This window comes from Rattus norvegicus, chromosome 10, assembly GCF_036323735.1.
Source record: "Rattus norvegicus strain BN/NHsdMcwi chromosome 10, GRCr8, whole genome shotgun sequence".
Lineage (NCBI taxonomy): Eukaryota > Metazoa > Chordata > Mammalia > Rodentia > Muridae > Rattus > Rattus norvegicus.
The window spans coordinates 86,449,478-86,462,594 of NC_086028.1; the positions used below are offsets into that span (position 1 = coordinate 86,449,478).

Here is a 13,117-nt window from a genome sequence, read left to right on the forward strand (position 1 = left end):
CTTACGATTTAAGATGATTGTGAATTCAGCGTAGCCATTCCTTGCCCAGAGCGTTTAAGATGATTTATTAATGATTATCCTTTTCTAGTCTTCTTGCTTATGAAGAACTGTAAGAGCTGGAGAGGTTTCTCTACATCTTTTACCATAAGCACCATAACATATGCGAGCGTAAAGAAGACTGGGAAAGTAATGGTTAATGGCATGCAGACCCCGCCTCCCTCCCCTCTCCGTTTCCTCCCATCTGCTTTCTTTCCTTTTCTTTTCCATCCGCCATCTCCTCTGGGTGAATGCTTCAAGTAGCAACATTTCATTTCTTTCTCGTTGTAGCAGGACAGTTAAGTGCACGCAGTAGCTGACGTAGCTTGACGGGACGTGCTGCTTATATTGAGTTGCCACAGACAGAGCTGAAGTTCTGTAAGGTGTGTTCTCAGTGTTCCCAACAGAGAAGGGACAACCCAGAGAAATACAGGTGACTTAGAGGATTTGGCAGTGTTGTCATTACTAGAGAGATGGCGCCGTGGGTGAGAGCACTAGCACTGGTTACTCTCCTAGAGGACACTAGCACTGGTTACTCTCCTAGAGGACCTGGGTTTGGTTCCCAGCACCCACACAGGCAGTTCTCAATTGTCTGTGACTCCAGGTCCACGGGATCTGGCACCTTCACACAGATAGACATACATGCAGACAAAACATCAATGCATATAAAAGAAATAAACCTTGGGGGACGGAGAGAGAGAGGGAGAGAGAGAGAGAGAGAGAGAGAGAGAGAGAGAGAGAGAGAACCAGCGCACCATGGTCTCTGTGATCATGTTTTACTTTTAGATCTTTTTTTATACAGGCTGTTAGTTCTGGTCACTGCAGTCTCCCAACAAGCAAAATTTTATTTATAATTTTTTTGAGTTTCCTATCTAAGACTTGGTGCTCTTAAATAGGAAGTGATGAAATTAGTATTTAGAATTTGATCTTTCAGTTGGGGATTTAGCTCAGTGGTAGAGCGCTTGCCTAGCAAGCGCAAGGCGCTGGGTTCGGTCCCCAGCTCCAAAAAAAAGAAAAAAAACAAAACAAAATAGAATTTGATCTTTCTGTTTAATTTTGATTCGCCTGGGTTTTTTTTTTTTTTTTTCTTTTTTCTTTTTTCTTTTTTTCGGAGCTGGGGACCGAACCCAGGGCCTTGCGCTTGCTAGGCAAGCGCTCTACCTCTGAGCTAAATCCCCAACCCCTCGCCTGGGTTTTTTTAAGTCTCCGCTCCAGATAGCATCTTTGGAGCAGTTGAGTCTAAGTACAGACTGTTCTTGTCTGCTGTCCCGTGTAAAAGCACACATCTCACACTAGTAAAAGCCAGGTTCTGAGAACCATGTAAAGCCAGTAGAAGAGTCTTGTGGGGAAAAGTTAGTGCTTTTCACTTTGCCAGTGGACACCCCAATATCCATGGGAATATGGTAATTTGACGATTCAGATTGCTTTCAGCTGGCTGATTTGTTTCCTGGTTCAAAAAAGAAACCCTGGGGCTGGGGATTTAGCTCAGTGGTAGAGCGCTTACCTAGGAAGCGCAAGGCCCTGGGTTCGGTCCCCAGCTCCGAAAAAAAGAACCAAAAAAAAAAAAAAAAAAAAAAAAAAAAAAAAAAAAAGAAACCCTTATCTTCCCATTTGACAGAAATGCAATAACCAGTAATAACCAGTGTTCCCATCATCTCACCTTAAATTCTAATCACATGGCAATATTCCTTTGCTCCATGTGCCTAGTAATAATAGTAATAATAATAATCAGCCCTGATCCTAACTTCCCAAAACAATTACTGTTTCTTTTTTTTTCCTTTCAGAATTATCTGGTTTACACTGTTGTTTGTTATATGTATGGTCCATGACTTTACCATATAAAGCAAGCATGTGCCTTTGTTCCCCCTTGTAGTTTAATTGACAGGATTAAGGTGAAATTGAAATTTGGAATGAAAATGAAAGGAATGTCCCCTGGTGTTTTGATTGCTTTGAATGGGTAGATTGTTCTAACTTCTTCTAATCTTCGGTCATACACATAGCACATGGATATTACAGTTGGGTAGATTAGGCAGTGGAGGTGGATATTGCAGTTGGGTATATTAGGCAGTGGAGGTGGATATTACAGCTCGGTAGATTAGGCAGTGAAGAAGCTGATCAGAGTTCATGTTCTAATGCAGCTTCTCCATTCCAATGAGACTAGAGGTGTTAAAGGGAGAGAGGTGAGAAACAACAGACCTCTGTAGGAAATCCTTTGCCTTCATTTCATTGTATAAACTGTCCTAGTGGAAGTCATTTTAAGTTTCACCAACTAAGCAAGGCCAGTAACTCTAGACTGTTTATCTGTGGCCCTTTATTTACTGGTTGTTGTTTTCTGCTGTAAGTCTGTACAGATTTTTCAGTATCACTAGATTTTTAGTCAGAAAATATAACCATTGGAAATTTTACTTTTATTTTGCCTTTATGAGGGCAACAGAGGCTCAACACTGTCCAACTGCTGCACTTCTTTTTTTTTTTTTTTTTTTTTTTTTCGGAGCTGGGGACCGAACCCAGGGCCGCTGCTGCACTTCTTATCCTTGTGAAGAAGCTCTCTTTAAATCCTGTGCTTTGAGGCATTTGTGTGTGGCCATGCTGACAGTCCTCATGTTCTGCATTTACCAAAGGCTAGCCTAGCTGTGCCCCTTCTAGCTCCAGGTTGCCGCTTACTTGAAAGAGTGTCCCACCTCCTGCATGCTCGCACAGACACACTCTACTTGGTTGCTGCCTAGAAATGAGGTATCCACAATATCTGCAGAGCTGTTTGGGAGTTTGTTTGTTGTTTGTTTGTCTGTTTCTCTCTCAAAAAGGAGAACTTTTTGGCTTACTGACCAGGAAAGCATTAAAGAACAAATGACTTCCACCTAGTAACAGATTTATACATGTCACCATCACTTCATGTTTTTCTTCTGTTCGCTGTTTCCCCAGATGCTTTCCTGGGGAAGTTTTGCTTTCTTTAGCTTGTGTGTAACCTTTGTCCTTTCTTATTACTCTTCTCTTCTTCTTGTGGGTTTTCTCTATCTTTTGGTGTTTTGGGTTTTTGTTTTGTTCTGTTTTGTTTTGTTTTCTTCCTTCTTTTTCTCTTTTCACTTTTATTTTCTGAACCCATCTCCTGGTTCCTCGTTCCCTGCATGCCACTAACTATTTTCATTAGATATTAATTGATTTGTGAATTCAGGCTGAATTGCATCATCAGCAGATGGCGGATCCAGACCTGTTGGAAGAGTCCTCATCACTCTTGGAGCCAAACGAGATGGGAAGAGGCGCGCCTTTACGACTTGGGTAAGGAGCACTTCAGTCTCCGTGGGGTTAAGTTCTTCTCTGCAGCTGTTCTAAAGAGCAGTGAGTGCTGCATGCATGGAATCCCACCCCCAGCAGGCAGAAGCAGGAAGACCATACATTTAAGGCCAGCCTGGGTCAGCTACAGTGAGATCATATTTAAAGCATGGCCTGGAGACATGGGTCAGTGATAGGCCTGGCCCTGGGTTTAATCCAAGGCTGTGTGTGTGTATGTGACTATGTAGATGTGTGTGTGTGTGTGTGTGTGTGTGTGACTATGTAGATGTGTGTGTGTGTGTGTTAGACTATGTAGGTGTGTGTATGTGTGACTATGTAGGTGTGTGTGACTATGTAGATGTGTGTGTGTGTGTGACTATGTAGGTGTGTGTGTAACTATGTAGGTGTGTATGTGACTATGTAGATGTGTGTGTGTGTGTGTGTGTGTGTGTGTGTGTGTATGTGTGTGTGTAGAATCATAAGTCTAGGGATTGATTTGCTGTCGGGAACCACTTTGCTCTGAGACACCGAGAGCCTTCTCTAGTTTGTCTGGACTTTCTGGCAGCCCTCTGTGTGCAGAGGTGATGTCAGGAAGAGAGTAGCAGACTCCCCTCCGGACACCGCAGACCATAGTCTCCTGTGCAGTGTAGAAGCTTCCCGCGTTCCTTCTCGCTCTCCTGCTCTGTCTCCCAGCCTGGAGTTCCCAACCTGACTCTTCTCCCTACAGCTTCGTAGCTGGTGTGATTAACCGGGAACGGATCCCGACCTTTGAGCGCATGCTTTGGCGAGTGTGCCGAGGGAATGTGTTCCTGAGACAGGCTGAAATCGAAAACCCGCTGGAGGATCCCGTGACTGTAAGACAAGGAAATTGTGTCCTGAGGAGTAGGTCTACCCCAGAGCAATAGCATAGTGTGGTGTTCCCCAGATCCGCCATCCACTAAAGGAACAAGCCCCGACACTTGAAGGCTCACTCCCCTCTCTCCAACTTAGTACCTCCCATGTCTCCACATATGTAGACATGACACACACATGTTTTCAAACTTTACCAGTGCAGGGTCTTTTTTGTTTTGTTTTGTTTTGTTTTGTTTTTTGTGCATGTTTTCCTCTATTATTCTAAACCTTAGCTTATATATAATTTTTGTTACTAATCTGAGCTGAAAGAAAAATGGCCTTTTGTGAAAATTAGCATAAAATCAGGATACCTCATTCCAAATTTGGTAATATTGTATATAAAAAGATAGATTTCAGGGTTGGGGATTTAGGGTGCTTGCCTACCAAGCACAAGGCCCTGGGTTTGGTCCTCAGCTCTGGGAAAAAAAATAGATTCCTTAAACCTTAATCTTTATAAGCTGATGAAAACTTTACTCTCAAGATCCTATTATCTGCTTGCTTCTTGGGAGAATCGGAAACTTAATTAAGCACAGATAAATGCATGGTGAGAGCGATCTTGCCCACCCAGCTCTTTGGAAAGGAGGAATTTTCTAATGTCTTGGCACAGACAGGACGGTGCACAGCAACATCTACATGGCGTGGGTTCAGATGCGCCATGGCGACTGCATGTCGTTCTTGCCCGAGTATCAGAAGCTGATAGCTAGCTTACCTCACGAATGCTTTAAGGTTTTTTTTGTCCTAGGAGAAGTTTAACTTGGAAATTCCTCAGCTTTGGTGGGGAGCACTCTGTGGCTTTTACCCCACCCCGCTCCCTGAGTAGAAGCACGGTGACAGTGTAAATGCTTCAATCTTGGGGTGCGCTTTTTCAGGCTGCCTTGGGTTGTGGAAGCATTGTAGTCTGTAGCCATGTCCAATATGGAGCCCTCCTCAGGGGTGTTCAGTCAGGTTTCCTCTATACAGCCGAAAGGTTATTTTATCACAACGCCAGGAAAGCAGGGTGTGGTGTCTCTGGCTGAGCAGCTGTGCCAAGAGTGGGCCCCATTTTAGCCAGGAGAGTTAGGGATTGATTGCCTGGCATCTGACTTTCTTTCCTCTTTATCTTGTGGTAGCCATCTGAAGTTTTTTTTTTTTATAAAAGCAGTACACACTCTGTATGTGGGGTGTTATAGACAACCAGAGGAATGGAATCTGGGTAAATAGCTCACACGTGTATTTTTTTCTGATTTTTCCTTGCTGCCCTTGTACTTGAGGTGTGAGCTTGGCGTTCAGGGTTGTCCGCCTTCTTGTTCCGCACAGTCTAAGTTAGTCCAGTTCATGAGCTTGAACACCGCTGTTTTTGCCAGTGACTTAGTGCCTTGTATTCAGGCAGCTCTTTTCATCTGGGTTCTCTAAGCCCAGGGACAGACAGGCTTCCTTCTGTTTCCTCTCTGCCTTTGTCATTGTGGAAACGGAAGCGTCCGAGTAGAACTGGAGAAACAGGCTCCCCTGTACTGAGCATCCTCAGCCTCTCCCAGCCTTCTGGTTGTATCTGAAAACAGGAAGGCTTTGTGAGTCTGGGCTCTAGGGCAGATATCTCCAAACGAAGCTTAGAAATGGGGTAAGGGTAAAGCACAGAAGGCCGTGTCCGCAAAGGATCCGTTCTGATGCCACTCAGGTTTCATTGTTCTAGAACTTTAAAGCTGTGCCTGTAAGCCCAGCACTCAGGAGCCTGGGGCTAGGACTGCTGTGAGTTCAAGGCCAGTCTGACCTATACAGTGAATGCCAGGCCAGCCTGAGCTGCAGTGTAGACTGTGTCAAAGGAAGTTTTCACCCATATTGAGAGTTCTGAATCTTTGGTTTTCCTTCTGGGGTCCAGGGCGACTACGTGCACAAGTCCGTGTTCATCATTTTTTTCCAAGGTGACCAGCTGAAAAACAGGGTCAAGAAAATCTGTGAAGGGTAAGAGATGTTGCCTGCAACCAAGAGGCATACAATGCTGTCTGCTACAGGCTCAGGAAAGTGACCAGATCCCTGTTAGCTCTTTTACACTGTGAATGATGTTAAGAATATTTTAAAGCATCAGAATTAGCTCAGGCTTTGCTTATGTACTTTTCAAGGATCAGAAGGGCAGCTCAGGCTGTGGAGATAGCCCTGTGGATAAGGTGCTTACTGCACAAGCATAAGGCCTGGAGTTTGGGTCCCTAAAGCCCACATAAGTACCAGCTAGGCATAGCAACTATAATCCCAGCATTTGAGAAGCTGACGATGGGATCTCAGGAGCATGCTGGCGAATTAGGTTCTTTGAATGAGCGAACTTGGGTCAATTGAGACCCCACCTAAATGACTCCTGGTGTCAAACTTGAGTTCCCAAGACATGCACACACACATACATGTTCCTGCCCATACATACATACATACATATATATGCTACACACACATGTCCCCATCCAAAAAATCCAGCAAAGTTGTAATTCCTTTATTCAAGGACAGTGGGTTTACATGCCAGCATAGTGCCATAGGCATTGTATAAACTTTCTGGTACTCTGGTTATGAACAGAAATTTTTCCATGCCATTTTTCCCTAGTAACATAATAAAAACTATTTTTTTAAAGTTATTTTTTCAACATTCTTTTGCAAGGATTTATTTATTTTGTGTTTATGAGTGTCTTGCCTGACTGTGTTATGTGCACCACATGCATGCCTGGTGCTTTTGGAGGCCAGAGGAAGAGTGTCACATCCCCTAGAATTGGGATTGCGGGCAGGCGTGGCCCACCATGCCGGTGAAAGAGAAGCAGTGCTCATAACTGCAGAGCAAGCTTTCCAGCCCCTTATAGAGAATGTGCAGTCTGTTCCGCATTATTCCTGTCCGCAGGCCACGTCCCATAAGTGACCAGAGTTGATTGCCACAAAGGCCAGTCTGGTTGTACTTATCCTGTAGTAGCTAGGATTGTTTTCTGAGGGGATTCACATGCAATGCACGAAGAAGCTTCAGTGTCCCTAAAGCTGTTCCTCTGCCCTGCAGGTTCCGAGCCTCCCTCTATCCCTGTCCTGAGACTCCACAGGAGAGAAAAGAAATGGCTTCCGGAGTCAATACCAGGATCGACGATCTCCAAATGGTACAGGGGGCCATGGGAATCGGACTTTGTGAGCCACTACAGTAGCAAGCCAGTCTCCTCCCTTAAATCCCTGACAGTTTGTTAAGGCACCTGCAGCAGTTGGGTACCACAAAGAGAAATTCGTGTGGGTTGGAAGTCCCCCTGGGAACTGGCAAAAGTCTAGGATAGGACCGTTAAAAACAGCATTAGCCATCCTCTAAAGAGAAAGGAACGCTGTGTCCTCCGGAATCCTTACTGCTTAAGAGCAGTCCGTTCCCTCCATTTCATGAGTCTGGGGTGGTTTTTGCAATAATAAGTTTTTCTTAAGATTTGCTGCATTGGAGCTGGGGATTTAGCTCAGTGGTAGAGCGCTTACCTAGGAAGCGCAAGGCCCTGGGTTCGGTCCCCAGCTCCGAAAAAAAAAGAACCAAAGAAGATTTGCCAAAGAATAAGAAAAGTCAAACAACCCAGAAGTTCCTGTAGTCTTTTCTCTCCTCACACATTCTTTTAGCAGCCTCTTACGACAGCACAATATGTCTGGTTACCTTTGATCTTAACCACATGGGCCAGTCAGAGAGCCCGGAGCTGACTCTTGAACCCAATAAGAGGACTGTTAGATTTTTATCAATTTACAACTCAAAAGTCATGCACATCACAGTCCTATGAGGGTTCTAAGGGAAGACCCGTGATTTGTGCTTATTTGGAAGGAAAAGGTCACCAGGGGACTTGTTACTTTAGGAAAGAAAGAGTGCCGTAGTTGTTTGTTTTCTTTAAAACATTAATAGACCCACCAGCTTGACCTGCTGCTGGCTTCTTTGAGATACACTTACCCATTTAACCATGGGAAAGACAAAGGTTGATGTTTGTAAAGAACGGTTGTTGGGTGATATAGATCATTTTTAACACAGTTTGGTGTCTAAGCCATTATACTCCCTTCTAGGCTTAGGGTGGGTTTAAAGAGCATGTGTAGGAGCCATTGTGAATGACTAGAATTTGATTTTTTTAAAAGTCCAGCTAGGGGCAACACAATGACTTAGCAGATAAAGGCATTTGACACCAAGCTTAACATCTCCAGATCACACACTGTGACACAGCGTATTTGTCTACACACACACTTTTGAAAAGTTAAAAAAAAAAATGGCCAGGGGCTGGAGAGATGGCTCAGTGGTTAAGAGCTCTGATTGCTCTTCCAGGGGTCCTGAGTTCAATTCCCAGCAACCACATGGTGGCTCACAACCATCTGTAATGAGATCTGATGCCCTCTTCTGGTGTGTCTGAAGACAGCTACAGTGTGCCCACATACATGGAATAAATAAATAAATCTTAAAAAAAAACAGTCCAGCTATAGAAAACCAAGGAACAGCATGGAGAAAGGGAAAAGCAAATAAGACAAAAGAGCTTGCAAATTCAGACATTATTCAGATTGAATATTAAGAAATTTCAGCGTTTTTTGTTTGTTTTTGTTTATTTGTTTTTGTTTTTTAAGACAGAATTTTTCTATGTAGCCCTGGCTGTCCTGGAACTCCCTCTGTAGACCAGGCTGCCCTTGAACTCAGAGATCTGCCTGTCTCTGCCTCCTGAGTGCTGGGATAGGGGGTGTGTCCCATCGCCACCTGACAACTACAGTTTCTGAGCCTTGCTCTGTCCCTGTCATTCTAGAAGGTGGAAAGAATTGGAAACAGCCACAGCTAGCAGGAAAGAAACGAGTGTAACACACCCCTAAAGTGGCATGGCTTCCCAAGCATGGTGGCTTTTTTTTTTTTTTTTTCTTTTTTTTTTTCGGAGCTGGGGACCGAACCCAGGGCCTTGTGCTTGCTAGGCAAGTGCTCTACCGCTGAGCTAAATCCCCAACCCTGGTGGCTTTTTTTTAAACCTGTAGAACTCACCTCCTTTGTGCAAGACAGATTTTCAGGGATTAGCTGCTACCCTGTGAGTGGAGGCTTTTCCTTTACATAGTTAATATGAAAGGCTTTCCTTTTCAAAGAATTTAAAAAATCCTCCCAAAGATTAAGAGATTCTCACACAGAAGTGCGAGGGTGGGTAGTTCACACAGTTCCTTCCAACCGGGAGCAGTGGGCTTAGCTTCATGTCTCAAAATTACATTTTTTATTTCATTGTATTTACCGCATACATATGTGCTTGTGCATCACGGCACACACGTGGAGGCCAGAGGACAACTTGGGAAATCTGTTATCTCTTTCCCCTGGGAATGGTACTCGGCTTCTCAGGCCTAGTGCCAAGCACCTTTACCTGTTAAGCTGTCCATCTCACCAGCTTCTTAGTTTCCTACAACTACGAGCGTCTTACATATTTGTCAATAAACAAGACTTGGGAATGTAGACTGTCCCTGTCTCTTCCTCTAAGGGCGTCTGTCCCCATTTTTAAAGGACCAACACATTAGCTGTTTTCCTCCTTCATAGAGTGGCGCCTGGACCTGCTGTTGCTCACTGCCCACTGACCCTTTCCTTAAAGATTTATCTTTATTATTTTTAATTATATGTGTGTATGAGTGTCTACATGTGCGTGTGAGTGCCTTTGGAGACCAGAGACTTGCATGGGATCCCCGGGGCTGGAGTTACAGGGGATTCGGAGCCTCCTGGCATGGGTGCTGGGAACTGGACTCTGGAAGAGCAGCAGCAGCAGCAGCAGCAGCAGCAGCAGCAGCAGCAGCAGCAGCAGCAGCAGCAGCAAGAGCTCTGACCTGTGAGCCACCTCTCCCACCCAAAAAAGTCACTGCCCTTAAACAATGCAAGCAAAGCCAGGGGTCTTTCTGTGTTGTGCCTTAGATTCGTGGTAAGATTGAATATTGAGGAAAAAAAACTACAAAATACGTTTCCATTTGTCATTAGCTTGAAGCTAAAGAAGACAGTTATAATGAGAGCTCATTTCCTTTCCTTTTTTCCTGCTTTCATTGTGGTGGTGCTGGGGTGAGCCTAGGGCGTCAGGCGCGCTGGACAATCCCCTCTACCACAAAGTTACGTTCTCCACCCAGAACTCGTGTTTTGTGAGCTGGACACATAATTCCATGGTGCCTTGCTTTTATAGCATGTACAAGGCCCCAAGCCCTGTCCCCAGCACTGTAAGAACTCCCATTTCTTGTCCTTTGACCCCCACAACCCTCAACCCACAGAACCCCAAATAATACACCTTGCTAGGGGAAGAATAAGACTGTTTCCTGGCAACCCTTTTTAGAAAGCAGTGCCTCTCTGCCATCCCATTCTATGTTGGAAGGCCTGTGTTGGAAAGGTCCCTTCCCCTACTCCTTCCTCTCCCAAAAGGTTCTGAATCAGACAGAGGACCACCGCCAGAGGGTTCTGCAGGCGGCTGCTAAGAACATCCGGGTGTGGTTCATCAAGGTGCGGAAGATGAAAGCTATCTACCATACCCTGAACCTCTGCAACATCGATGTGACGCAGAAGTGCCTGATCGCGGAAGTCTGGTGCCCCGTCACTGACCTGGACTCCATCCAGTTTGCACTGCGAAGGGGCACGGTGAGTGTCCAGCCAGCAGTGAACCTGCTGGGCAGGAGGCGAGCCTCCTACTAATTAACTTCATATCTACGACACTCTTGCTTTCTTTTTTTTTTTTTTTTTAAAGATTTATTCATTTATTATATATAAGTACACTGTAGTGTCTTCAGATACACCAGAAGAGGGCATCAGATCTCTTTACAGATGGTTGTGAGCCACCATGTGGTTGCTGGGATTTGAACTCAGGACCTCTGGAAGAGCAGTCAGTGTCTTAACTGCTGAGCCATCTCTCCAGCCCCACTCTTGCTTTCTTTAATGTGTTCTTCTACCCCAAGAGTGTGCTCTGTTGTCTGGAGGACTGGCCGTATCCTACAGAGCGGAAGCTGCAGCTCAGTAGTGGGAAGGCATTTGGTCATGGCTGTGATTCCTCAGAGCAGACCATGCTGGAGCTTCCTGACTGACTCGCTCTCTCTGTTGACTGCTCCTACTTGGTGGATAGAGCAGCTGCTTTCTAAGTAAACCAGGGAGGGTGTGTATATGCATATGTATGGATATATGCACATGTATGTGTATAGGGAGTGGTTCTCACCTTTCCTAGTGCCGTGGCCCTTTAATACAGTTTTTCAGGTTGTGCTGAGCCCCAATCATAAAACTGTTTTCATTGCGACTTCATAACTGTGATTTTGCTACTGTATTGAGTGCTAATGTAAATATCTGATATGCAGAATATCTGATATAAGACCCCTGTGAAAGGGTGGTTCAAACCCCAAAAGAGGTCTTGACCCACAGCTTGAGAACCACTGATGTAGAGGGAGAGTGGACTTTTTTCTAACAAATATGACTAGAAAAAGTGTCAAGAAAAAGTAGAGTTTGGTGGAACAAGCAATTGGCTTGTCATGTGTGAGGCCCTGGGCTCAGTCCCCAGAGCTGAAAAAAAAAAAAAAAAAAAAAAAAAAGCAAACAATTAAAGGGCGACGAGTGATCAGGAGCCAGAATGGTGCGGTGGTTACATATGTGGGAAACCATGTACACAATTGTACACAAGGCAGGGGAGGCAGCGCTAGGAGATTGCTGGCTGGTCTTGCATGTACAAAGCCCTGGTATTTTTGTTTGTATGTTTTGCTTTTCAAGATAGGGTTTCCCTGTGTAGCCCCTGCTGTCTTAGCACTCACTCTGTAGACTAGGCTGGCCTTGAACTCAGAGCTCCACCTCCCTCTGCCTCCTGAGCGCTGCTAGCTCTTGCTGTGTGAAGCCCTAGTTTAATCTCTGGTGCTGCGTAAACCAGATATGGTGGCAAATCCTTATCCTTGTAATTCCAGTACTCGGGAAATAACAGCAAGGGGGATCAGGAGTTCAGGGCATCCTTAGCTATCTAGTAAGTTTGAGACCAGCCTGGGCTACATGAGACTTTGTCTTAACAAACAAAGCCTCCCAGTACAAAAGGAAAATCACTGCAGATAGCAGCCGAAGTACAGTGTGGTAGAGCACAGTGTTTATAATGGCTTCTGGAAGAGTAGCTGCTGAAAGTGCATCCAATCAATGAACCCAGTTACGAATGACTTTTCAAAGGTTACAGGATTTAAAACTTCACTCTGGGAGGTTAGAGAGGCCGTGAGTTGGGCAGCTGTGATCAAAGCAGATTTGAAAGCATGATCAGCAGACCATGAAGAGCAGAGGAATCCTGAGGGTCAGTGGCCAGTCATGGGGCTACTGTGAACATAGAGCTGTCATTGATGAGGGCTGTAGGCAGAACTTGATGAAACACGATGGATTTGTGAGACATTCTCAAGGGAAAACTGAGTGCATATCCTCAGGAATGAGAATTAAAAATGGTTCTTAGGCACCAAAACTGTGTGTCTCAGGTGATTAAAGTTCATGGGAGTCAGAGCCCAGCAGGAGGAGCTTCTTAATGGGAAGGCTAGCAGGTTGAGTGGCAGTCACACCGAGGCCCTGAACAGAAATCTGTGAGAAAATAGCAAGCAGGCAATGGGGCTAAACTAAAGAGATCGGACTGTTAGCAAGCGTGAGGACACCGAGACCTGCGGTGATCCTGGTGAGAGGAGTCCTCCAGAGTTCTGCAGTGCTACTGGTGGGCAGCAGAAGAGCTGGCGTGTGGTCAGTCTCTCCAGGCCTTCAGGAAGGACTAGGCGGGGAGCAGGGCAGAGTGTGTTTTGCTGTCTCTGGTTTTGAACTCTTTTTTTTTCTTTTTTCTTTTTTTCAGAGCTGGGGACCGAACCCAGGGCCTTGCGTTTGCTAGGCAAGCGCTCTACCACTGAGCTAAATCCCTAACCCCAGGTTTTGAACTCTTAAATTCAAGTGATCCTTCCCGTCAGCCTCCTGGGTGTGCCACTACCTGGCTTACATTTTTTTCACCAT

General features: G+C 45.2%; 1 protein-coding gene across 22 annotated transcripts in view; it reads left to right on the forward strand.

The window, feature by feature from the left end:
* Atp6v0a1 (ATPase H+ transporting V0 subunit a1) overlaps positions 1-13,117 on the forward strand; it is a 54,097-nt gene that overhangs the window by 13,389 nt on the left and 27,591 nt on the right. For 12 of the 22 annotated variants that reach the window (XR_005489782.1, XM_017597194.2, XM_017597196.2 and 9 more), the window contains exons 6-10: positions 3,209-3,312; positions 4,034-4,160; positions 6,053-6,135; positions 7,199-7,292; positions 10,550-10,762. Coding sequence is in view for 21 of the 22 variants with exons in the window: in XM_017597194.2 (XP_017452683.1) it covers positions 3,209-3,312; positions 4,034-4,160; positions 6,053-6,135; positions 7,199-7,292; positions 10,550-10,762 (621 nt within the window). In the remaining variant the exon portion in view is untranslated. 22 annotated transcript variants of the gene reach the window in all.